The sequence below is a fragment of the Brachyistius frenatus genome, unplaced genomic scaffold (assembly GCF_029030835.1).
Source record: "Brachyistius frenatus isolate BFR_SWC_R1_liver_20210118 unplaced genomic scaffold, ASM2903083v1 Contig_170, whole genome shotgun sequence".
NCBI lineage: Eukaryota > Metazoa > Chordata > Actinopteri > Embiotocidae > Brachyistius > Brachyistius frenatus.
The window spans coordinates 395,413-420,048 of NW_027210769.1; the positions used below are offsets into that span (position 1 = coordinate 395,413).

Sequence of the window (24,636 nt, forward strand, 5' to 3'; positions counted from 1 at the left end):
AAGAGGTCTGGGAAGGAGATCTAGGAAGGAGGTCTGGGAAAGAGGTCTAGGAAGGAGATCTAGGAAGGAGGTCTGGGAAACCAACCTCAAAACTTCCTAAGTAGGGAGTAAACGATGTCAGCAGAAGCTAATGCAGGAAGTTTTTCTGAACTTAATTGTTCTTTATTTATTTCATATTGAAAATGGTCATTTCTAAACATTTCTACTACATTTCTCCAACCCTCCTGAGTCTCAGAGACCCCAGATATAAGTTGTATAACTGCTGTGTGGGTCTCCAGGACCTCACAGAACATGAAGGTTGAGGAAACTTCTCGTGTTAAAATGACACTTTCCAATTCCCAACTGGACAAAGTGTAAATGGAGTCCACTGATGATTTACATGTTCATACAGCATCTAATGCATTTGATATTGGGGTCATGTTATTGGCACTGTTGTTAAATGATACCTACATATCACAAACAACGGCTGAGTTTCATCTCAGCTGGAGTCAAAGGGAGGAACAACTTCTTAAAGTGGGACAAGTGGCATAAAACTTGACTGCATTGAATGAACTGTCATTGGTCATTTTGTATGTAAAAGTCTTATTAGCTGTGATAATCTGAATTGCTAGTGTAAATAAATGAGACCAGGCTTGAGGATTGGGAGCTTCTCAGGTATTGTTTCTGTACATCAGTGTATATAATATCGTCGATTAATGGGCCAATCACATTAATCAGTGTCAGAAACGTTACAAACTATCACATATCACCAATTTTCCGTTGGGTCTCATCCACGAAGTCAACGTAATGTCATGATGTACCTGAGATCAGTAGTTTACGGCCCATCGTGAATACCGGGACCGTTTTCCTCGGTCCTGTCTGTCTATTTCGAGGCTGTCTGTGCGCCTGTCAATCAGGCCTCATTGGCCAATCAAAACCCACAGATTAAACCTAAACTTTACAAGACGGACTGGAAAATGATGCGCATGATAAGACTCATGAGTCAGAGTAGCACATTGTCTATTGGAAATCCAACCCACCAAATCACGCTTCAGAACGATCTTTTACTGATGATTACATCTGGAGGGACAATAAACTTTAAAACGGCCAGCAGAAATTGACCAACTAGGCTGGCGTAGTTTTCTTTTAAATTATTGGTGGATCATAAAACTACTCTGAAGGTGCATCCCACCGCCTCCTGTGCCGGACTGTGGAGATTCATGGCGGTACGTCGTCTAATTAAGAGGCTAACTTTACTGCAGAAGTGTAGCATGTTATGAACGACAGCGTCTCTGACGCTACGACTCGTGTACGCCTAATTACCAAGAAAACATCTGCGAACATCACCGTTCGTTTTTAGCTTTAGGACGCTGAATTTGATCTGGCAGACTTTATTTGAGCTGCAGTCTCTTCAAATAAACAACTGCAGTAATATTTTCCCACAAAATTAAAAGTGTAACTTAAATTATTCATGCGTATTTTCATAAATATCAAATACAGCTATTTAATGAACAATACTTCTTGTTTCTTACGTTACAGATGGCAGCCGGAGGAACCACGGTGCCGTCGATGGGATGGCGGACCGGATGATTAATCGCCTATCTGCCTTCTTTTTTTTTTTGCTCCAAGCTTTTGTCATTAAATTGGTCTTTAAGAATCCACCACTGGTCGACCGCTGTGCTAATTCTAACTTTAAGTATTTCGTATGAGGATTTTGTTCCATGAAACAATCCAGCAACTATGAAGCCAAATCTGACCAGATGGCTTCCACTGTATAATGAAAGCTAGCAGCTTCAACAGACCCAGTCGGCTGTAGGATGGGGGAGGGGGGGGGGGGGTTAAAAAGCGTTGCGGGTGTGTCGTCTCGGTCACGAGGTTGAAGAGGATGAGGATTCTTCATCGTCATGAGTTTGGGAGAGTTTGGTTCATGCAGGCTTGTGATTGGCTGTCTGGGCTCAGTGCCTCTCAGTGATTGGCTGTTTATGATGGTGTTTCCTCTGCCGGGTTCCTGAATGACGGGAGACAAAAGTTAATTGGTTAATAATTTATCTTCTGAAACTATATATCCTGTGAAAGCACCGAAGAAAATGTTCATAATTTGTTTTGTAGCTATGAATTGACCAAATGTTGTGATTATTCCCAGTGATCTTCCGATATGGCCGTCTTGTTTTGACATTGAATAGCCCCGATGTTGGCTTGTAAAGGCTTTTATACCGATCACTTAATCTGGTTGCTTTATTTCTTATTAAAGGAGCCTTGTTTTGAAATGCCATTTTCTTTTTCCAACGATCTGTCTGCGTGTCATTTGTGGTCTTTTTCATTGACCTTTGTATCATTTTCTGCGTGCGATTTGTTTAACTGAGTTGTCTTCATTTACTTTTACGTATTTAGGTCATATTAATGCAGAAATATAAAAATTGGAAAGGGTTCACAAACTTTCATATGGCTGTGACAGTCATTTGAAACGAGGGTTTGTACGGGACAGCAGCGATGAAGGGGAGCTCGCCTGTACACCTGGACCTGCACATGAACTCTAGTAACGACCACAAGAATACGAGGCCTTGGATACCCGGAACAACGCTGGAGGAAGCACTCAGACAGCGATGTCTGTGGCGGTCGCTGAACGGCTTGATTTATAATAAAAGATGTTGGAATAAAAAGAAAGAAGCGACCATTTTGTGTTTCTCTTTCCGTGTTTTACTTTTGGCCTTCCTCGGTTCTTACTGTGTTTCGGGAGGCTTTGGTACCCGGGAGTCTGGAAGGTTCTGCTGGTTGCGGGACCTTCGCCTCCTGCTGTGATGGCCTGGACCTCCAGCCGGTACAGACTGGCAGGATGGAGGCCTGACACCACCAGAACATTACCGTCCTGACGGAGAGGATGAAGCACAGGACAACGTATAAGATGATGGAGGTGTGAAACTACAGGGAAGCTGCAGACTGAACTGGGTTTCACAGTGTTGGTGGGCGAAGTGTTCCCTGAGATTTGTCTGCAGGGAAAAAAGAAAACAGAAAACTGTGTACTTCACTGTACTGACCTGAATAAATATTAAGTGATTAAAAAAAAGAGATCATTAAAAAGAGTAAATTAAAAGCCTAAAATGTTAAAAGCTCAAAAAGCCACAAACTAAACGAAGTAGAACAAAACAAAACAAATTGCATTTTGCAGATGGTTTCATGACAGCTGTCGAGGTTTTTCATGTTCCATTTACATTTTTTGATGTGACATTTTGACATCATGAGCCTTTACTTTTGAACAACAACTGTTTCTTGTTTCAACATTTTGGCCCGGTTATGTCATTCAATAAAAAAAAAAACTGAATTTCATTAAAGTAAAAATCAAATGCCACCTCTCTCTCTCTCTCTCTCTCTCTCTGTCTCTCTCTCTCTCTCTCTCTCTCTCTCTCTCTCTCTCTCTCTCTCTCTCTCTCTCTGTCTCTCTCTCTCTCTCTCTCTCTCTGTCTCTCTCTCTCTCTCTCTCTCTCTCTCTCTCTCTCTCTCTCTCTCTCTCTCTCTCTCTCTCTCTCTCTCTCTCTCTCTCTCTCTGTCTCTCTCTCTCTCTCTCTCTCTCTCTCTCTCTCTCTCTCTCTCTCTCTCTCTCTCTCTCTCTCTCTCTCTCTCTCTCTCTCTCTCTCTCTCTCTCTCTCTCTCTCTCTCTCTCTCTCTCTCTCTCTCTCTCTCTCTCTCTCTCTCTCTCTCTCTCTCTCTCTCTCTCTCTCTCTCTCTCTCTCTCTCTCTCTCTCTCTCTCTCTCTCTCTCTCTCTCTCTCTCTCTCTCTCTCTCTCTCTGTCTCTCTCTCTCTCTCTCTCTCTCTCTCTCTCTCTCTCTCTCTCTCTCTCTCTGTCTCTCTCTGTCTCTCTCTCTCTCTCTCTGTCTCTCTGTCTCTCTCTCTGTCTCTCTGTCTCTCTCTCTGTCGGGAGGAGTTTTAAGGCCATGAGGTTTATAGGAATACGTTTGTGTCATAATTGGATCAAATGTCCGAAGGTAGAGATAAATAAATTGAACTTCACCGGCAGAAGTAATAAAATTGTGATTTATTTTTTGTCTTCCAGTTATCAGGATTTCTCTGCGGTTACTTCTTTTCCTGTTTTGTTTCTCTCCACCTTCCTACAGTTGAGTTTGCTGGTTCACTGACCGGCGGGAGGATCTGCGACTGGGAGACGAGGCTGTGAGGCAGCTTGTTGTTGTTGTTGTGGCGGGTGGAGGGGATGACCTCCGCCCAGGTCACCTGGTAACCGGTCAGCTGCAGGTGGGACGGGGTCACCGACAAATCCCAACTAAAGATGGCCGTCACGTTGCCGCTCCGCACCTCGAAGGCCACCGTCAGGTTGGCGGCCTTCGCCAGGACCTTCTGAGGGGTCACGGCTGAAAGGAGCACCACCCGGGGGTTACCATGGAGACGAGGGGGGTTACCATGGATACAAGGGAAGGAGCACAATATTTGGATATTTGTGTGTGTATTTATTTCATATTTATATAGCCTGTATTTTTGACTGTTGTTAAATGTAATGTGAAACTCCTCTGTACATTTCTGTCCTCGATGCGTTTCATTGACATAAAAACTGACAGAAAGCTAAGAAAGAAAACTCAGACAGTCCAACACGGGAGTTAAAGTCCTCTTTTCACTGACTGACACAAATATGAATCATCAATCTCAAACGAGCACCAACAAGATATGAACTGACCGCTCAGGAAACAGCTATTGTTGTTGTGCTTTTAATTCATTTTCTGTCTTTAAGTGATTTTAAAGAATCATTTGGAAGAGAAATGTGACATTTTGTTGTGACCTTTGGACATGCAGGGCACGCTGCTGCCGGGGAAACTCATAAATACATTACAATAGACTTGGAAGCTACAATAAGCATCAGACTCACCTGTTTCTCCAGGACAGGTGATGGGTTTGGGACTCTTGGCCTGGATGGCGGCGCAGGAAGGAGTGAGGAAGCTGGTGCTTTCTGCCGGAGGACGACTCTTCTTGCTCACCGGCTGCAGAAGGACTTTATACTTGCAGGAGAAGAGCAAGTCCTGCAGGCTGATGAAGTTCTCCTACGGCAGAAAATCAATTACTGTCAGTCACTTTTCACAGAAAGCAACAGTGACTGTATTCAAAAACAGGAACATCCACATGATTCATGTCTTCCATTCATAAACGTGATCGGTACGTGTGATTCAAAAAGATTCTTCGTAGCCATTGTTGTCAATGCTCATTATTTGATATTGAAGCTGCCAGTTTAACCGTGACCTGTGTGCTGGTCTTCTCCACGGGTCGGGTCCGGTTGTATCCGCAGGACTGCGGTCCCCACTGGATCCTGTACAAGTCAACCGAAGGATCTACAAACACAAGAGACTTCAACTCCGTCCTGTAGCAGCAGGACTACGATGGTGAACACGTATTCACGGGAGAGATTCAAAGTCATGTTTCCTTTCTGTCAGAAATCAGATTCAATATTAATTTCACTGTTACGGTCAGAGACATGTTCGAATATAAACTATAAACACAAACAGACCAAACGGGGTGTTTCAGTACAAACAGATCAAAGTGATAACAATCAAAAAAGGATATTTCCTTCCTCTTCTTACCAAAACCATCAACTCTTAAGTGTCTACGTCGGGATACAATTCATAAAAAAATTAAATAATGGTTCTGTGGCTAAATATTGTTCGATGTCAAAATGAAGACGTGAAATGTTCCCGGCTGAATTTGAGGCCAGAGGGTTTTCAGTTTTGTGAATTGCAGCACAGCTCAAACTAATTCTTTGAGCTCATGGAGGTGAGATCATGTTTTTGGTACATACATGAACACAAGCTGCATCTGCTCGTCCTGCACTTACCTGCACTGCTCTGCCAGTAAACGTGAACCCGGAGCTGTCCGTCCTGGTAGAAGGGCGTCCCCACGTCCAGCATGTCTCCGCTCGGGTTTCTGGGAAAACCGCTGCTGCCTTCAAAACAGACCAAAAACCATCAAAGATGTAGATTACTGCTCAGTAATAATCACTCCGCTACAGAGGAATCCCTTAACTGCTTTTTCTTTTCTTTTTTTTACTTTATTTTACAGGTTTATTTTGAGGAAATTTGGCAAAAATATGTTTGAACTCGTGAATGAATTTTTTTGCAGCAGCAGAAATGTTGAAATGAATATTTACTGACCTTTTTGGTAATCAGCAAATCAAGATCATGAAAAATCCATTTTATAGTTTTATTACAAAACTGATGGATTTTGACTCCATGTTATGATCTACAGTATTTGTGACGTCACCAGTGCACCATGAGGAATATGATTATTAACCGTGACATATTTCTGACTTTCTTAGAAATGTTCTGTCCTGTAATTTCCAGATAAATAATAATGACTATTTTTTAAGAAATTATTAAGAAAAGTTTGTGGGAAATTAGCTGGAAAGTACAGGACTCATAAATCAAAGCTTCATTGTGTGTGATGTTTTTTGTTTTTCTTATTTCAAACTGAGGTTTTGTGAAAAAACATTTACTGACTGAAAGTTCTCTGATTTCAAGGACGGATGTCAGAAGTTCAGGTGAACACGAATGAATGAAAGAGAAATCTGCACTTTTAATTTGAGGGTTTTGTGTATAAATGAGTATTTCTAACTACTTGTGAAAAGGTTTTTACTGTAAAAGAGTTCAGAGGTCGTTGAAACTACGTGTCCGGAGACTTTGTAAATCAGTCGAGGCTTTTGAGTGAATTTGTAAATGAAGGAATAATTTTCATGAACATTTGTTGATATCTTCCATCGGATCAAATTGTTGTACACTTATTATTTTAACAAGCTGACAAAATGTCAAAGAAAATATGAACCTTTTTACCTTGAACTCACCCAGAAAATGTTTCTTTCTCTGTTTTTACTCAGTAGAGGAGAGAATTCATCTGATGATGCTTTCACAGTTTCTCTTTTTATTTTACATAAAGAAACACCTTGGCATTTTCAATTTTAGAAAGATTTTTTCAACATTATAAACCAAAAGGTATGTTTTAAAATATTCAAATGTTTTTTAAATAATGCAAATATCATACAAAAGGAAACTTTGGGTGAAAGAAGCCCGACCACGTCAACATGCCGTTTTAAAAATATATAAATAAGAGTTCCCGTTGAGGACGTACTGCGCTGGGTGGTGAAGTGGAGGACGGCTCGCGGTCCTTTGACCTGAGTTTGTCTCCAGTAGGACACGGCCTGGACCTCCACGCTGTAGCTACGGTTGGACCGCATGCTGTCCAGCTCCACCTGGCTCTACACACACACACACACACACACACACACACACACACACACACACACACACACACACACACACACACACACACACACACACACATGAGAAGATGCTAAAGCACATGTCCCTTTCTTGATTTGCAGTCATTTTCCATCCCATCATATCTGCCAACATGCTGTTGTGTGTCTGAAACATCTGAAAATGTTTTTAATTTGAATGTCTTGAGAAACTCTGTGATTGATGAGTAACGCCTTCATTTTATCTTTTTAAAAGCTTTTGTGAATAAAGTGTGAGCACCTATTTTATAATTACTTTTATTAAAGCTTTTGTTGAAGGTTTTGTCTGAGACACCTTGAGGTCTTAGCTATTGTTTTTATTTTACTGCTCCTTTAAAACTCTTAACAGTGACTGATATACTGAACACGACAGACAGAGAACTACTCAAGCTGAATTCATCTCAATGAATTGGATTTTTTTTTCATCAAGTTCTTAAAAGCTCAACTTCTACCTCCACTCTGACACTTTAATGCTGTTAAGTTTAAATGTTTGCCCCAGTGCATCCTGGGACTTGTAGTTGACTTCTCTCCCAGAGGGTTTATGTTCAGCAGGAAAGTTACACATGCTAAAGCAGCAGACCGCCGGTTTAAAGGTGTTTTTAATGTCTAGGGAACTCTACGTGAGTCGAAAGTGTCTTTAATACACCAGCTTCAGGTTTTAAATTGTAGTCGTACATTTAAACCTGATCAATATCTGGGGGAGGAGCCGGCGGTGGAGCTGACCCGTCTGGTGATTTTCAGATGGACCTCCAGTAAACTGAGAAGGAGTAACTTCAGCCTTCAGACCCAGAATCTACAAACACTTTCATGTCCAGTTTACGGTCTGAGTGCTTCACAGCTGGTGGAGGATTATTTTTGTGTCTTCAGTGAGCACATGAACAGACGGTGGATGTCCTGCAGGTTTAATCTGGACAGACCAAAAGAGTTTGAAGAAAGTAGTTTGCTTGTCGCATGATAGAATTGAATCAGGAGGAGATATGATGATGTGGAAACTATCTGTCGGCTCTCACCTCTCTGACCGTCTTCCTCCTCTTGGTCAGGGACGAGGTGGACGAATGTCCGACCGCGGTCCAGCTCCAGCTGACCTTGTAGTGGTGGACGGGGACGTCCAGGTCGGCCGGCATGCTCCACTCGAGGCTGGCCGACACCGCCCTGCCGGGGCCGAAGCTCATGTTGGCCACTCTGAGCTCGGTGGGGGCCGGAGGGCCGGAGGGGTCTGGGGGGAGGGGGGAGGGGGAGGGAGGGGGTAGAGGTAGAGGTGGGGGGGCGTTAATGTGTGTCCACGTACAGTCACAGAATAATGTTTCATACTGAAGCCGAGATTTATGAAACACCGACGGGTGTGTTTGTTTTTGTGATAAACAGCTACGTCACTGCTAACAGACAGCGACGTCTCAGGGGGCGTGGCCTCGGGGGCGTGGCCTCGTCTTCTATAATCCCAAACTATGAATATAAATGATGAGAGCACATTATGACCCATACAAGAGCTGAATCTTTTGTGACAAATGTAATTATACCACACACACACACACACACACACACACACACACACACACACACACACACACACACACTCCTCTGCTGCATGCAGCAGGTTGATAACCACGGAGGAGACGGAGGAGGAACAGACGAAGTCATTTTTATTATAGATTGATGGAGAAAAGACAAAAATTGGCGAAGAGAATTCATCAGAGGACAAAGAACGAAGAGTTTTGTGTTGAATATTTCCTGCGGGAGGATTATACAAATAAAGTTTGATTCTTCTTCTGTCAAAATGACGGGTGGACGTTTTTTTAAGGATCCTTGTTTTCATCCACGACAGGAAAGTAACTCTGACCTCTGCTGGAGTGGACGTGTCTGCTGGGCGTGGTGAAACCTCTGGTCCCGTGGGTGTTCACAGCTGCCACTCTGAACTGGTACCAGCGGCCCGGCCGGATGTCGGGCAGCTTCGCTCCCTGGTCGCTGGTCTGGGATGGATCACAGAAGAAAGTCGGTTTTCAAACACGTCATCGTTCATAACTAAGTTTTTAAAAACTGAATTTAGGGTTTGTGCAGCTGGAAATCAGGAATTCTTGTTATTAAAACCTAAAGTGAACTTCAACATCCACGAGTTGATATCGTGATCCGAGGCCGGAAAGTACTTCATTCATCCCAACTGGGAAAATCATGTCCAGCAGCTCTTATAAAAAAAAATGAATTTAAAAGACAGTATCGTGAAATGAACAACCAATGAAAGTCAAAATCAACCCTTCAATAAAGAAATAGACGAAAGAATAAAATAAAAACTGCTTTAGAGAAAAAGAAAGGCGACGTTGATGAACTAACCTGCGCAGCCAGCTGCCAGGAGGTGGCGCTGTCCTCGCTGGGCTGGATGCCGAAGTTCCAGCGGCTGTGCAGGACGTAGACGACGGGCTCGGCCGAGATGTTGAAGCGGGACGACCAGCTCACCTCCAGCTGGCCGGAGGACAACTCCTCGAAGACGAGCTCCTTCCTCGGCTTCAGAGGAGCTCCTGGAACAAGACGGGAAAAATACATCCCACTTGTTAAGAGGCAGATTTTGTTCTACCTGGAATTACATCTTGTGTGATGACATCTTTTTTAAGTTGACCGTCGCTCACGGTGAGTGAAGCTTCAAACATTAGTCAAAGTATCACAGCTCTTCTCTGTAGAAGAGGTTTTAGCTCAATAAAATAATATTTGCATGTAACAAGCCTGTTTCCAAAAGAGCAAATCACATAAACTCATATTTAATTGTAGATAAACTAAAGACAACTTATCAAATGTTGAAACTGAGAAATGTTATTGTTTTGTGAAAAATATATACTTATTTTGAATTTAAATGCAAGCAACACATCTGAATGCTTCCTTCCAGATGTTCAAGCTACCCATGCCATGTGCACTAATGCATCCCTGTACCATCACAGATGCTGGCTTTAGAACTGAGCTGATAACAAGCTGGATGGTCCCTCTCCTCTTTAACCTGGAGGATGCAGCGTCCATGATTTCCAAACAGAATCTCAGATTGTGATCCATCAGACCTCAGGACAGTTGTCCACTTCACCTCAGTCCATCTTCAATGATCTCGGTCCAGAGAAGGCGGCGGTGTTTCTGGATCATGTTTCTATCTGGTTTCTTCTTTGGAGAGTTTTAACATCATTTGTGGACGCAGCGATGAACTGTGTTCACAGACGATGGTTTTCACAAGTGTTCCTGAGCCCATGCAGTGATTTCCACTCCAGAATAGTGTGTTTTTAATGCAGTGCTGCCTGAGGGCCCGAAGATCACCACCATCCAATATTGGTTTCCAGCCTTGTCCCTTGTGTTCAGAGGAACATTCATTTTAAATTGTTTTACTATTTTCCAACATTTGATATCTTTTCTTTGGCCAACTTTCTATTAAATATGGGTTTGCAAATTATTGCATTCTGTTTTTATTCAAATTTTACACAGCGTCCGAAATTTTTTTGGAAATGGGTTGTAAACCTGCTCAGACCACCACATGGGAAAAGCAGATGTAGACAACTTTGATGTCTTTAGTTCAATAACAACTTGTCGGCTCTCATTCTGTTAACTTCAGTTTGTTAAACATCTGCAGTCATGACACATCTGGAAGGATACGTTCAACTTAAAACTAGATTGCCTTTTGGGAGGTTGTAACGTCCTCAAAAACAAATTAAACTTGACACACGTAAGTTATGGCAAAAATCAATATATATTCTATAGGTTTTGTGAGTGGGCGTGGCCAAATGCCTCGCTAGTGCCCCCTAAACTGTGGCCCTTACGGTTACTTTGACCTACATTTACAAACTTTGGTGGGCATGTCTATCATACCCAGACCTACAAAAAAGTCTCTCGGCACCATGACCTAAACTCAACAGGAAGTGTTGAATTTAGTGGCCATTTTTGGTGATTTGCACGTGTTGTACTTTAACGAACTCATCCTACAGAATTAATCACTGACTTGAAACTTGGTGTCCAATCTTAACACCTTTGAGATGAAAAGTTACAAACAGCTTATGTACTTTTCAAATGCTGTGTCTGTGGCGTGGCAGCCATTTTGACCTCTCACCATGAAACTAAAAGTTGTTGTAACTTTCATTCACGTAAATGATCCGATCTTCCTCAAACTTTACATGTTGAATATCAGTCCCGTCACAGCGCCACTTGCTGGCAACAGGAAATATTTCATACTGTTTCCATGCATTTCGTAGATTTCATACTCTCACATGCTTCTTCGATGTGGTTGATCGCAACAACTTTAAATTGGGTGTGATACGCCTTAAGACGCTGCTGATGATTTACTACCTGACTCTTCTGGCTCAACTCACCCTGGTAGAGGTCTTTGGGCGACTGGCAGGTGTGGCCACAGCCGTTGGAGCAGCACTTCTTCTGAGCAGAACACTCTCCGTCATTATCGCAGCTCTCCACGCAGGCCGCCGCGAAGCCGCTGGCTTTCTCTGGAGGCGGACAGCTGCCCTGCTTCACCGCCAGCACCGACTGGAGGAACTCGCAGCTGGTCACACACTCCCAGTACTTCTTGGGAAACACCCGCTGGACGAGTTAGAGGAAAGTCAGTCTGCGTCATAGGCCAGGTAGATTATTTCACATCTGTTAGATCTTGAATGTTGTTTTTTGTTGTTATAGTTTTCTTTCTTCGGGATAATAAATTAATACTTTTGCATTTTTGATATAACTAAGGTGCTCTTGACATGATTCTAATGTGATCTTCTGTATTCTGCAGACATAAATAAATGTCTCTGCATAGATTATGATCGTAGTGTAATCCTCCCTGTAGAATCACAGACACGTCACACATAATACAACAGACATACGTGAATTTGAGCAATCCAAAACCTTGTGAAAATATATTTGAAAAGTTTTGAATGAACTCTTCTTCTTGACCAAACCAATATATATTCTTTGCTTGCGAGATTCCACTTCCTGTCTTCAGTGATCTCAATAAATATTTCTGATCTTTTGTCTCATTCAGTCAAGCTAAAAACCCAACGGTCCTCCTTCTCCAGCTTTCTTTCTTTCTAACTTTCCAACTTCATGTCAAATCAACGGCTCCACATAACGAACACCGGCTGTTTTCATCCCATAAAAACCCCTGATGGTGCACAGAAAGCAGACAGAGTGACCGACTCCATGTACCTCACACATCTCTCTGCAGTTACTTTTCCTCTTCATCTCCCAGGATTCCTTGCAGGGCTCCAGGCACTGTGGAAGTGAACGATACGTGTAAACAATAACAGATCACAGTCGGATATTTTTTTAAATTGATAAAATGAATGTCTCCACGAAAGGCTTTTTTTTTTTACCCACAAAATGTTGAACTGAGTGTCAGATAATTTCATCCAGTTTAACATCTGTTACAGGTAATAATAAGCCCTCAGGCATGTGAATATGAATCAGTCAGTCTATTATTGAAGCCAGCAGCACAGGCCAGACTTCTGACCAAAGATCAGCTGTGCCCATCAGATTATCATCAGTCATCTTGTAATACATGCAAAAACGTATTTATCTTCTAATGAAAATCATAATGACTCAGTTTATAAGAAAGTGAAACCTACTAACTGCAACAACATGCACAGACATAATGCTGATGAAGCATTTCTCAGGGATCTTAAAATTATACAAAACTGTCCGAATAAACAGTTAAACCCAAAATGTTCATGCCTTGTAAATTTATATTTGACCAGCAGGTTTCATCGTCTGCAAATGACTTAAACAAAACATTATAAGACATTTTGCCAGAGATGTTCATAATAAATTCAAAAACTATTTCCATGGTTTTTTTTATTCACTTTTTTACTAAAATGTCCAAAACTCTCAGCGTTCTCATCAACTATAAACTGAGAACAGCTCATGCAGTAGTTTTCTAGTCCATCTGGAAGTGGTGAGGACCAACTTTATATTATGGATATGATATTGTTTTTTACAGAAATGTAAAAAACAAAACAAAACGGGATAATAGTTAGACAGAAACTCTGTTTTCTATAACTTTGTGAAAGTTTAATGAGGTTTTCTGCCTGCACAGAATTTTATTTGTATCTGTGCAAAATAAATCAAATCAAATCAACATCAACCATTTGTAGCTTTTGTCTAAGAGTCCAATATATTGTGACTGAAGAACTGCGCCAGGTTGTAAATATATTTCCTCCTTAATGCATTTAAATTGTAGGTATTTACTTTTATTGTGTATAAAGTGGTTCAACAAACAGTCTGACGTGTTGTCTTGTCTGTTTGTGGTCTAATCTGCAATAATAAAGTAATAAAGTAAAGGGCTGCTGTAACAGTATATGTAAGCACACGGAGTCTGTTTCTGGAGCATGTCAGGAGTTCCCAGCGTGTCCATCAATACCATGAAGATGAAACCTGCACCGGTGAGCAGCATCAGCCGCGGGGAGCCGCTGATTGTAATTTCATGCTGTAGTGAGAAACAGCGGGAAGGAGAACGACGTATAACGCCATCACAAGGTCACGGCGACTCATCGCAAAGTTAGAGAACGTTTAGCAAAACTGTGTTTGCGGAGAGTACGACATGTCTGAAGGGTCTAACTACATTTAGTAATCGTTTTCTGTCCACCAACTGCTTACTTTACTTAAATACTTAACAGCACACAGAAATGAGGTTCTGAAACGTGACAATTTGTAAAATACAGTTTAAATGTCAGAAAACAAGCAGACTTCATTTGAAATCTAGTTCACTGAAAGTACCAGGATGTTGCACTCAAAACACACACAAAAAGAAGTGTGAAAACTCTCTTTAACAGGAAGAAAAACCTCCAACAGAATGAAGGAAAAACTCTCTTTAACAGGAAGAAAAACCTCCAACAGAAGGAAGGAAAAACTCTCTTTAACAGGAAGAAAAACCTCCAACAGAAGGAAGGAAAAACTCTCTTTAACAGGAAGAAAAACCTCCAACAGAATGAAGGAAAAACTCTCTTTAACAGGAAGAAAAACCTCCAACAGAAGGAAGGAAAAACTCTCTTTAACAGGAAGAAAAACCTCCAACAGAATGAAGGAAAAACTCTCTTTAACAGGAAGAAAAACCTCCAACAGAAGGAAGGAAAAACTCTCTTTAACAGGAAGAAAAACCTCCAACAGAAGGAAGGAAAAACTCTCTTTAACAGGAAGAAAAACCTCCAACAGAATGAAGGAAAAACTCTCTTTAACAGGAAGAAAAACCTCCAACAGAAACAGGCTCAGTCACAACATCCATCGATTATCTATACCTGCTTTATTCTGAGCAGGGTCATGGGGGGGGGGGGCGGAGCCTATCCCAGCTCACATTGGGTGAAGGCGGGGTTCACCTGGACAGCTCACCAGTCCATCACAGGGACAACACTTACAGACAGACGGAAACAAAGACCATTCACGCTCTCATTCACACCTCAGGGACATTTGTAGAACCACCAGTTAACCTGAGGTTCATGTTTCTGGATGGTGGGAGGAAGCCGGAGAACCGGGAGAACCCACGCAGGCACACGGAGAACATGCAAACTCCACACAGAAAGGCCCGGATTCAAACCTGCAACCTTTTTACTGTGAGGCGACCGTGCTAACCGCTGCACCACTGTGCCATCACAACATATTTTGAATAATATATGCATGGTTATGTTTTCCTGTTATTGGTGATCAGTATTTTCATCTTGGGTTTAACACTTTACTGACACCAAGTCTACATTCATCGAGGTTTTGTGGTGCCATCATGGCCTCGGAGCAGCGCGGTGTACCAGCAGGGTCAGAGTGGTGAGGGGGGAGGAAGTCGCTGTCAAAAGGGCTGCAGAGTGCACACGGAGTACAAGTCTTCCTGCGATGCCATGAAGGATGTCTTGAAGCATGTCTGATAGCGCTGTCCAAGCCCTGCCATCTCCCATCGCCCTCCCCGGGTCCTCCACTAATCCACACTGACATCCCCCCCTCCCCCATACCTCGGCCTCGCTAGTTTTCTGCCCCAATTCAAGCTCAAATCAAGCATTGCATTTCTCTGCACCGCAAATAAAGCGGAGGGCGGTATGGAGGTGGGGGGGGGGGGGTCACCAAGACAACAGATACTTGTGGGCCAACTGGAGCAGGTTCAGGAGCCAAGCTGTTCTTTTAGGACTCCGAACCAATGTTTGGCTGCAGAGTGAAGCTGTTGGAGGTGTGAACGAGTGTAAATGTGTTTATGTGGGGAAAAAGGCAAGCCATAAAGTAAATTATTATATTTTAGGAAATGGATAGAAGTTAATGAAATGTCCTCTGGAGCGACAACTATTTTCTGAAAGGACCAGTTAACCAGGGTAAAGGTTGACTGGAGGCACTTTGTTGTGATGGTTAGTGAAACTAGGGAATCCATTACGTCAATGAATGTCCCCACAAAGATAGCTGTACAAACGTGTGTGTGTGTGTGCCTCTCCGTGACCAACCGGAGATAATGGAGCAGACAACGTCGCTGCTGACCGTGCAAAATGGTGCCGCTTTGGTGCCGTTTGATTGGCTGCCCAGAAGAACCCCTCCGAGAGGAAGCGGGCCCCCGGCGTCGGCCTCCAGCTTCCTGTTTCAACGACCGGCGATGTCTTTGAAAGCGTTCCAGACCGTCACACATCCATCGGCCAAAACCATCAGCTTCTCCCGAACAGCAAGCAAATGATTTCACAAGTACGTTTCTACGGTTGGAAGTGAGCGAAGGATATCTGGCTGCCGGTCGGACGTCCCAGCGTGGTTCCAGTAACACGGTGCCATGGTAAGCCCTTTTTAAAGAGCTGAATGGAGGCCGACTGTGGGGGAGTCTCCTGCTAATCAACTCTGCAAATGGCGATCTGCCGGGAGGAAATAATGTCGGGAATTAACCAGCAGTCATTATCAGAGAAGGGCAGCAAGGACGACGTGGAGCCAAACGATCACACGGCGAAGTGATCGGGGAAAGGTTTCCAGTTTAAAGAAGGGATGGAGGATCTGTCCACAAACAAACCTGACAGTCGCAGCAAAGTCAATTAAAACCGGTTCATGTTTCAGATGGTGTTTCTTTATAACTAAATCTCACTTCAGAATTCAGAATTATTTCTACAGAAATATTTAGTTTACTTTGTTTATACTTATATTTCTCATCCATAATATTTAACTAGTGAACCAACATGAACAACACATTCATTAAAACGTTAACTAAAGTGAGATCATCATCAGTGATTATGATTTATTAAACACAATCAGGATGAACTATTTGCGAAACAATTTGGGGCCAATTTTTACCTGCAGGTTACTGTGAAAAAGACATGACAATAACTTAAACATCATCATTTAAAAAGACATTTATTCTCACTTTAATTGTTCGGACACTTCCTGCATTTTGACCCACATCGGACAGTAAAATGTTCACCACTTCACAAACATGATGACCTCATGACTCACGTTCAGTTAATGATGATTTCACGATGTGTTTTGTGGTTCCGACTAATAATTCACCATCATCACGCTGAATAAATCATAATCACTGTCGTTAATGCTTAAATTAATGTGTTTTTCATGCATTAGATGATGAATGAAAGACTGATGATTTCATGAGTTATTAATGCATGAAGTCCTGCATGGATCCTTCAAAATTCATCATAATATGAAAACTAGAAACATTGGTGCCGTTGCTGCTTCGACTCTGATTCCCTCCGTCACTGAAACGTCCAACTAAAACCAAGTCTTTGTAAAAGTTAGAGAACGTTTGTCTGTTTGAGTTTGCAGATAGAAGTGATTTTGGGGGCAACTGACCCTTTAAATCATATAAACCGATGCCTGACGTTGAAAACAGATCAAATATCATAAAAGCGCACACAATGCATCCAATCAAAACCGACCACATCCCCGACGTCGTGGAGATGCAGCTCCCGCAAACACAAACCGGCCTTTGATCAGGATGAAAGAGCTGCGAGTTCACAGAGAACCTGTCACCTCACCACGTCTACGTTTACAGCTCGGACAGCCGAGCAGCTCCGGAGTAAAACCCTTCAGAGGAAGGAGTTCACGTCACAATGCCAGAGCCTTTTGTTTCTCAATTAACCGCCGTAAACCAGGAGATAGAGTCTGAAGGCTCTTCAAAATAGAAGTCCCTGCAGGCCAACACTGCTCGACATGCATGAAACAGGTGCAGATACAAATCACAGAATTCAGTCTGCTGGACTAACTCACCAGTCTCAAGTTAAAATGGAAGATTATTAAGGAGTCATTTATTTTTTGTGACCTTTTGCCAGTAATACTTTTCACCTGAATTGAATTGAGTTAAGGTCAGTGGCCACAATTTGATGACTATTTCCTTCCTCTGTCTGGACCAAGTCAAATAAAATACAGGAGAGAAAGCACATTTAAAAAGACACTAAACTGAACTGCAGGGACCCAAAACTATTTTTTTCTTTGTCTGATCGATACCTTGGCAGGCAGATCCTCCTTCCCTATAACACGGACCTCCAGCAGCTTAATATATCCCACATTTACATATATTTGCGACCTCTAGTGGCCATAGTAATTATGACAAAACAAAAGTCAATGCTGATGTATTTCAACTTATATAGGTTAAATATTTAACTAGCATCACGTACATGACACAAGTTGTTTTACGTACATGATGTAACTTAACTCATGTATGTAAAACAACTCACGCCACGTACGCAACATAACTCATCGCGTGTACATAAAATATCGCATGCCACGTACATTAAATATCACACGCCACATACATAAAATAACTTGCATCATGTAACCGAACCATGTAACGTAAATTTGTGCAGGAAACATACTTATTTAATAATAAACTTCATTTAATCTAAACCATGAACATTTCCTGAACCTGCACTCATAGTTTTGGTGATTCGGGTGTTTCAGAGAACTTAAGAAGACGTCCAGATGAAAACCCTTCAAGAAACTCAAGCATGTCCACGTTGATAAAAAGTAGATGGACTGCAACCTTCATAGAAATGAATGCTTCATAAATCATAAAACTGCTCCCACTTATTATTGTATTCTTGTTAATGTAAGAAGATTTTTTTTTGCATATGCTGGTATTTTAGTAAGATAATTGACAGCTGTCACTCAACCCGACACATCAGTATCTCCTTCCACCTTCTGATCTGCCTCAGCATGTTTGTTGTGCAATAAAACTACAAAAGTAAGAGCTCAGAGTTGGAGAATTTTATAAAGAACAACACGAGATTAAAGTCTGTTTTCATTCTAAAGATGAAGGAAGAGATTCAGAGAGCGTCAGAGGAGCCGGACGCTGAAGGCTGCAACCCATCAAACTAAATTACTCATATTTTATATTCATATGATCCTCCATTGACTCGCTGATGAAAGCAGCGCTGTGTTTAACACGCGACAGGATGAAGCAGCTCTGGCCGTGATGAAGTGATGAGAACATTTCCTCCTTGTGATCCTTCATTAAAGAGCCTGGAAGTCTGATTTGAATGCAGCGGGGGAGACGTCGACATGTCATCACAATTATCTTCCTCCGGGAGTGGACGGTGCTGAAGTGAGAGGCTGCTGGACCCGCTTAACGTCTCCGTTACTCAACGACAACACCGTCCTCCCTGTTCAACGTCTAAAAACACCACCGTGACGTAGACTCACACTGAACGTGAAATATGATCTTTTATGAAATGGGAAAGTTTTTATTCATGAGAGAGCTTATAAAGTATGTATTCCATCTATTAGTGTCGGCCTCTTTCATGGCTGTTGATGTATGAGCTGGTGATGATGCATCGGGCGTCGGAGAGTAAAGAGCTCGGTGATGAATGGGAAACGGGTAATAACCACGACGCCACGAGCAGGCATCAATACAGTACAGGTGTGCACTGTCACCGGTCTGCATGTGCACTGATTTATTACCACACACACACACACACACACACACACACAATGTGAATACACACCCAGGTAGTGATTTATTAGACTGGAAACCAGCAGCAGTCCCACAGGACGTCCTATCTTTAGACCGACCAGCGAAATGAAGCGCTTTTAATGCTGCAGGCAATATTTCTGTCATTTCATTACACTTCTTTTATCCACTTTTTTTACTTGATCTAATAAAACAAAGTGAAATTTGCATGATTTTGTTTCTATGTTGTGTTTTCAAACACTTTTAAAGCAGAAAAATGTGCAATAAGCACGAGAATCAACCTCATAAAACCTGATAAACATGTCAGAAATATTGAGTGTGAAGTGATGAAAAGATTATTCATAGTTAATAGAAGAACATGTTGAATGCGTGTCTAAGTCTGGTGGTGGCAGTTGATGGACAGGTCAATAACTAATACGGCTGCTAGACAGCGTTGCGGTCGTAATATTCAACACAAATTCAAGCGATCATCGCAGTATTTGCAAAAACAGAAGTCTTATACACAAAAGATGTCACTTTGTTTTTTGTTAAAAAAAATAGAAAATAAAAAAATATTACAACTAATATATGTCTGTAATGTGCAGCATGCTTATTATCAATGGAAGTGATTACATATTACTTTTCCCGCAATTTGACCAAAAACAACAACTTAAAATTTGCAACAAAATCAAGAATTTTTATCACAAAAAAAAAAAAATCACAAAAATGTTTTTCCTCGAGAGGTAAATAAAGAACAGAGTTTTATGAGATGAAATAAATATCAGAAAAGTTAAAAAAAAATGTCAATGAAAAGGAAAACACGTACCTTTGCACACAGTTTATGACCCTGACACCAGCCCAAAGATCCATTATTCTGCAGAGGAGGATAAAAAAAAAGAGACAAAGAAAAAGCACAAACATATAAGTTGGTCGAAGTGAATTAACATGTTAAAGCTGCATTTCAGAGTTCACACTTCACCACTGTGATCTCTACAAAATGTTTTCCTCCCCCCGGTGTGTCCTGACGGCTCCCTGCTGAGAGCCTGAGGCCGTCGGCTGTGCAATAATGAGTCCACATCCAGGATCAGTGGACACCAGAAACCCAGGTGGACAGTTGGGACATGAACAAACACACCTCATCTGATAGACCTCACATTACAGGTAGATATCAAAACCTGCAGATTTTCATGCGTGATGGTTTTCTGACCGAGCTGAGGGTCATATGGACTTTCGAACGCTCACATTCGCTCCGTCAATAAATAAAAAGAGCGAGTGTTGGACAGCTGAGTTGACTCGTCTCCTCTGATGTTGGACATTATTGACGTCTCTGAACTTTCTCAAGACTTTCATTGCCGCAATTCCACAAATCTTTGCTGTAATGATTTGTTGGAGCTGCTCAGGCGGTTGCTGTAAAAACATGGAGGGATGCTGCAACACTGTTTATCTAATAGAAATATATAATATTTAATATTAAATCTAACATATGTGCCTTGTGTTAAAGTAAAAGTTTTGCTAGTTTATTTCCGACAGTCGTTCCTGAAAGCTAAAGAGTGAAGTTCAGAGAAAAAACCAAATGGACATGGAAATCACCATGACGGTGGATCAATAAGTTCTGATCCGGCTCGTGTTGCGAGCGAACGACTCGCAGCACCGTGATGAACTCGGATCAGGAGGAAGGTTCAACCCTGATGAGTGGATGTTGCAGATTTCACCACTTGATCATCGTCAGTTGCTGAGTTACAGACGTTTCTGTGAGCGCTGGTCCGTGATTTCTCCGTGGACGTGATCAGAGGGCCGATATTTGATTTTGGGTCAAACTCTAGAAATCGTCAACGGAGACCTTTAAAATGCTTCAGGAAGTCCACGGCGACGAAGCAGCGAGCTCGTAGAAGTGTTTGGAGAAATATTGGAGTTTTGTCTCCGTGACTTCTTTCCGTTTGCCAATAATTTCCCACAAACTTCGATGTTCGCGCTCCGCTCAAGTTTCAGGTGCTAAAACATCGCCGACACACTCAAAGTTCTCACAAAACCGCCTGAAACTCAGGAACCGATTTTGATCTAGCGACGAAACTCTGCCTGATTTCCGCAAAAAAAAACTTTGTTATCAGAATCTGTGCTGAAAGTATTAAAACAAAGTAAATCTTTTCAAACAAACATCAATTAATAAATTGATAAATTAATAAAATTGACTCTTCATTTCCAATCAGAAAGTCTCTGCTTTTTCATCAGCAAATAAAACTGTTCACCAGAGGAAACAGGAAGTGACGGGGTCTGTGGGAAATGTGTTCTTCACATTAAAATGATGATTAAATGTTTGTGATCAAAGGAAGTGATTCCATATTACTGGATGTTAAATGAGTTTTGTCCATACGTCCAGTTGTCAGAGACGTCTCTTTGTTTGTTTCATCCAGCAGGTCTGTGTGTTGAATGAACATGAATTAAACAGCATTTAAAGCTCTTATTTTGAAAGGCTGATGTCGTCCTTGTTTCTATATTCCAGTCACAGACGGTCTGTTCTGGAAACATACGCAGCTTTTAGGACCTTTTAGGAGGTTTTAGCAGCTTTTAGGAGCTTTTATCTCCACGGTTCTCTAAATTCAATAAAACATTAAAAAAGATTCAAATTTAAATAGTTCTGTGATGTTCAGCCTGATTATTATCACAGGGAGTGATCACATGTTGATTCCTTTATCAGGTAGGGCTTAAAAAAACACATTTTTCTTTCTCAACTTGCAAAAAAAACTCACTTAAAACTACATCACAATTTTGGAGAAAATCTGCCGCAAAATTAAACATTTCTGATCACAACAATCACAAAAAACGCTGCAAAACTCCTGAAAGAGCTGAAAGAAATACTATGATCAAATAATGTGATCAATAAAACATGGTACATGTTTAATAAAAGGAGACAATGGATGATCAGATTCTGTCCAAATACTGAGTTATAAATATATTCCAGCATCATGTGTTCGAAACAAACTGAAGGTGCAACACAAGAGTCAATTAAAATGCCGATTTCATAGATTATCTATAATCTGCAGCTGACATATATTCCATGACAGGATCAATCACAGACAGTCCCTTCTGATGCATGCTGGGTATTATTAGGAATTAGGATATGAACTCTGGACCGTCATCATGTGCAGTCATCATCGGTCTAAGTGAGTGTACGGGAACGCTCTGACGCCCTCAGCAGAGAGAGAGAGAGAGAGAGAGAGAGAGAGAGAGTGTGTGTGTGTGTGTGTGTGTGTGTGTGTGTGTGTGTGTGTGTGTGTGTGTGTGTGTGTGTGAATAATATTATCAGCGTAACGAGCTGAACGCTCGTCTATCAGAAAGTTTCAACTGTTCAGACTCATTAAGACTGAAGTTATTATTAACATATAGCTGTTTTTATTCATGTTAACTAATGTTGTCTGATTTTTACTTTTATTATGTTGTTTTTGACCATTTTTAACCTGTTAAGAGTTTGAGTCTCCTGATAATAATAAAATGCAAACATAAAATGTATTATTATTATTATTATTATTATTATTAGCTGCTTCAGAGCCACAGAGTCAAATAAAATCACTAACTGTGGAAACTACCTTGTGATTTATTTCTTTTTCTTGTGACTTCAGTCACGAGAACTCACTAAAACACTAAAGGTGTAACGAAAACAAGTTCATTAAAGGACCATGCCGGTGTTTTTCATGTTTAAGATGGACTTTTTATCACCACAAATTATTTCCAAGACTCTAAACACATTATTGTATGCATCACTTCCTTTTCTTTCACCACAGTCTGACAATCAAACTGCTCAGACTTGATAAACCAGCTCACATTTCCTTTACCTCAAGTCAAATTTTCATTTCAAAATTATTCATAACCATGTCAGATTTTCATGTTTTAGTGATTTTGTTTAACATCATCTGCAAATGACTGAAACAAAACATTAGAAGATATTTTGCCAGAGATGTTAATAATATAAATATCACTATTTCCATTTTTTTATTTATATATATATGTATACTTTTGAACTAAAATGGAAAAATTCTCATTGTTCAAAACAGCTCCTGCAATAGTTTTCTAGAAGACACCACTTTACATTATGGACATGATAGTTTTTATAAAAAAGTTTTTAAAAAAACAACACAAACCTAGTTCATGTTCTCATTTATACCTGGAGCACCATGTCTGAGCATCCTGTTCGTTCCCAGCCAGAAGTAAAGTTCTGGTCAAATTCACTGGACATGAAAAGTTGACATGATTTGGGGTTGAACTGAACACGTTTCTTCAACCATCATCTCCATCCGTTCAACAGCAGCGTCTCCGCGCGTCCTCACCTGCCGAGGTGTGGAGAGCGCGGCCACGCTGTGCAGGCTGAGGCACCGCGACGCGCACCGCGCCCGGGACACGCTCTCCGGCCACGAGTCCTCGTCGTCGGCGTCCGCGTGCCTCCTGGCGCAGACTGCGGCGCTGCACAGGGACATAATCCACAGAGACAGCACGGTCGCCGGGACACCGCGGCTCCTGGACAGCATCTTCTTTTTCCCGCGTCCGGAGGATGCTGAGGGGAAGTAATGTGCTGGAAAGCCCGGCTAAACTACACATTACATATATATATATGTATATATATATATATATATATATATATATAGAGTCGAGGGAGGAGCCAGAAGACCGAGGCGTGCACGGGCCGTGCACGGGCCGGGTCAGGATGCTGTCACATCTCTGAACACCGAGTGTGCCAGAAAACTTCCCAATGTTCTGACAAGAAAACAACCTCATCGAGAAGAGCTGATTTACAATAATGACACACATTTCTGTACATTTATATTATATCACTCAAAGCAATAAACAAGGCATCCTGGGAAATTTACAATTAACAATTTATTTTGGATCACTTATGTGCAATTAAATTTCACTGTATAGGTCAAAGTGTATTTATTTATTTAGTGTTAAAAACCTATGTGTATTTATTTTATTTTTTTCTAAAAATTATTCTTATTTTCCTTTGTCTTGTATTCATGACAACTATATTTCCCCACTGCAGGATTAATAAAGTCTTGTCTTATTTTAAATATGTGAGGATGTTACTGAGGGAATCAGCAATCTACTGATTGTTAATGAGTAGTTCCTAAATAACCTCTAATCAAGGTCTACACAGCAGACATCACTATTATAGTAATAGCAGAGGTAGTGTCAATGAATTATTGGGTAACAATGAAATCATAAGTATCTGAATTTAATGAAAATAAAAAAAATTTAAAACAATCTGGTTCTGATTAAATGTGAACCAGAATTTGAAGCCCAACATCCCACTTTATCCACAGGATACTTACTCTTTTTCTGCACCTTCACTTAAAGTTGACAACATACAGAGTCGATATTGATTTAATACTTCATTTCTATCTCACTATAGTTTGTCAGGAGTCCTGTTTTCCTCTGTTTTACCCCCCGATCACCTCTCCTCCTGTGTCCTCCTCTCCTCATCTCCCGTGGCCACGCCCCTCACCGGTCCCAGCAGCTGCAGTCACTCACCCCGGATCACCACCT

At 41.4% G+C, this 24,636-nt stretch overlaps 1 protein-coding gene across 1 annotated transcript; it reads right to left on the bottom strand.

The window, feature by feature from the left end:
* Window positions 1-1,768: 1,768 nt before the first annotated feature.
* Window positions 1,769-23,621, bottom strand: anos1a (anosmin 1a). The gene is made up of 14 exons (XM_069717190.1): window positions 23,424-23,621; window positions 19,928-19,975; window positions 12,414-12,479; window positions 11,588-11,810; window positions 9,585-9,769; window positions 9,097-9,226; window positions 8,270-8,475; window positions 7,094-7,220; window positions 5,808-5,915; window positions 5,219-5,307; window positions 4,851-5,022; window positions 4,112-4,341; window positions 2,704-2,845; window positions 1,769-1,987 (listed from the first exon to the last, which is right to left on the bottom strand). Exons 1-14 carry the CDS (start codon window positions 23,619-23,621, stop codon window positions 1,935-1,937), a joined length of 1,977 nt encoding a protein of 658 aa, XP_069573291.1. The 3' UTR covers window positions 1,769-1,934.
* Between the last annotated feature and the right edge of the window lie 1,015 nt (window positions 23,622-24,636).

Coding starts and splice junctions, on each gene's coding strand:
- anos1a (XM_069717190.1), bottom strand. CDS start 23,621: ATGCTGTCCAGGAGCCGCGGTGTCCCGGCGACCGTGCTGTCTCTGTGG. Junction 19,976..23,423: donor CGCTCTCCACACCTCGGCAG/GTGAGGACGCGC, acceptor CCTCCTCTGCAG/AATAATGGATCTTTGGGCTG. Junction 5,916..7,093: donor CCACTTCACCACCCAGCGCA/GTACGTCCTCAA, acceptor TCTGTTTTGAAG/GCAGCAGCGGTTTTCCCAGA.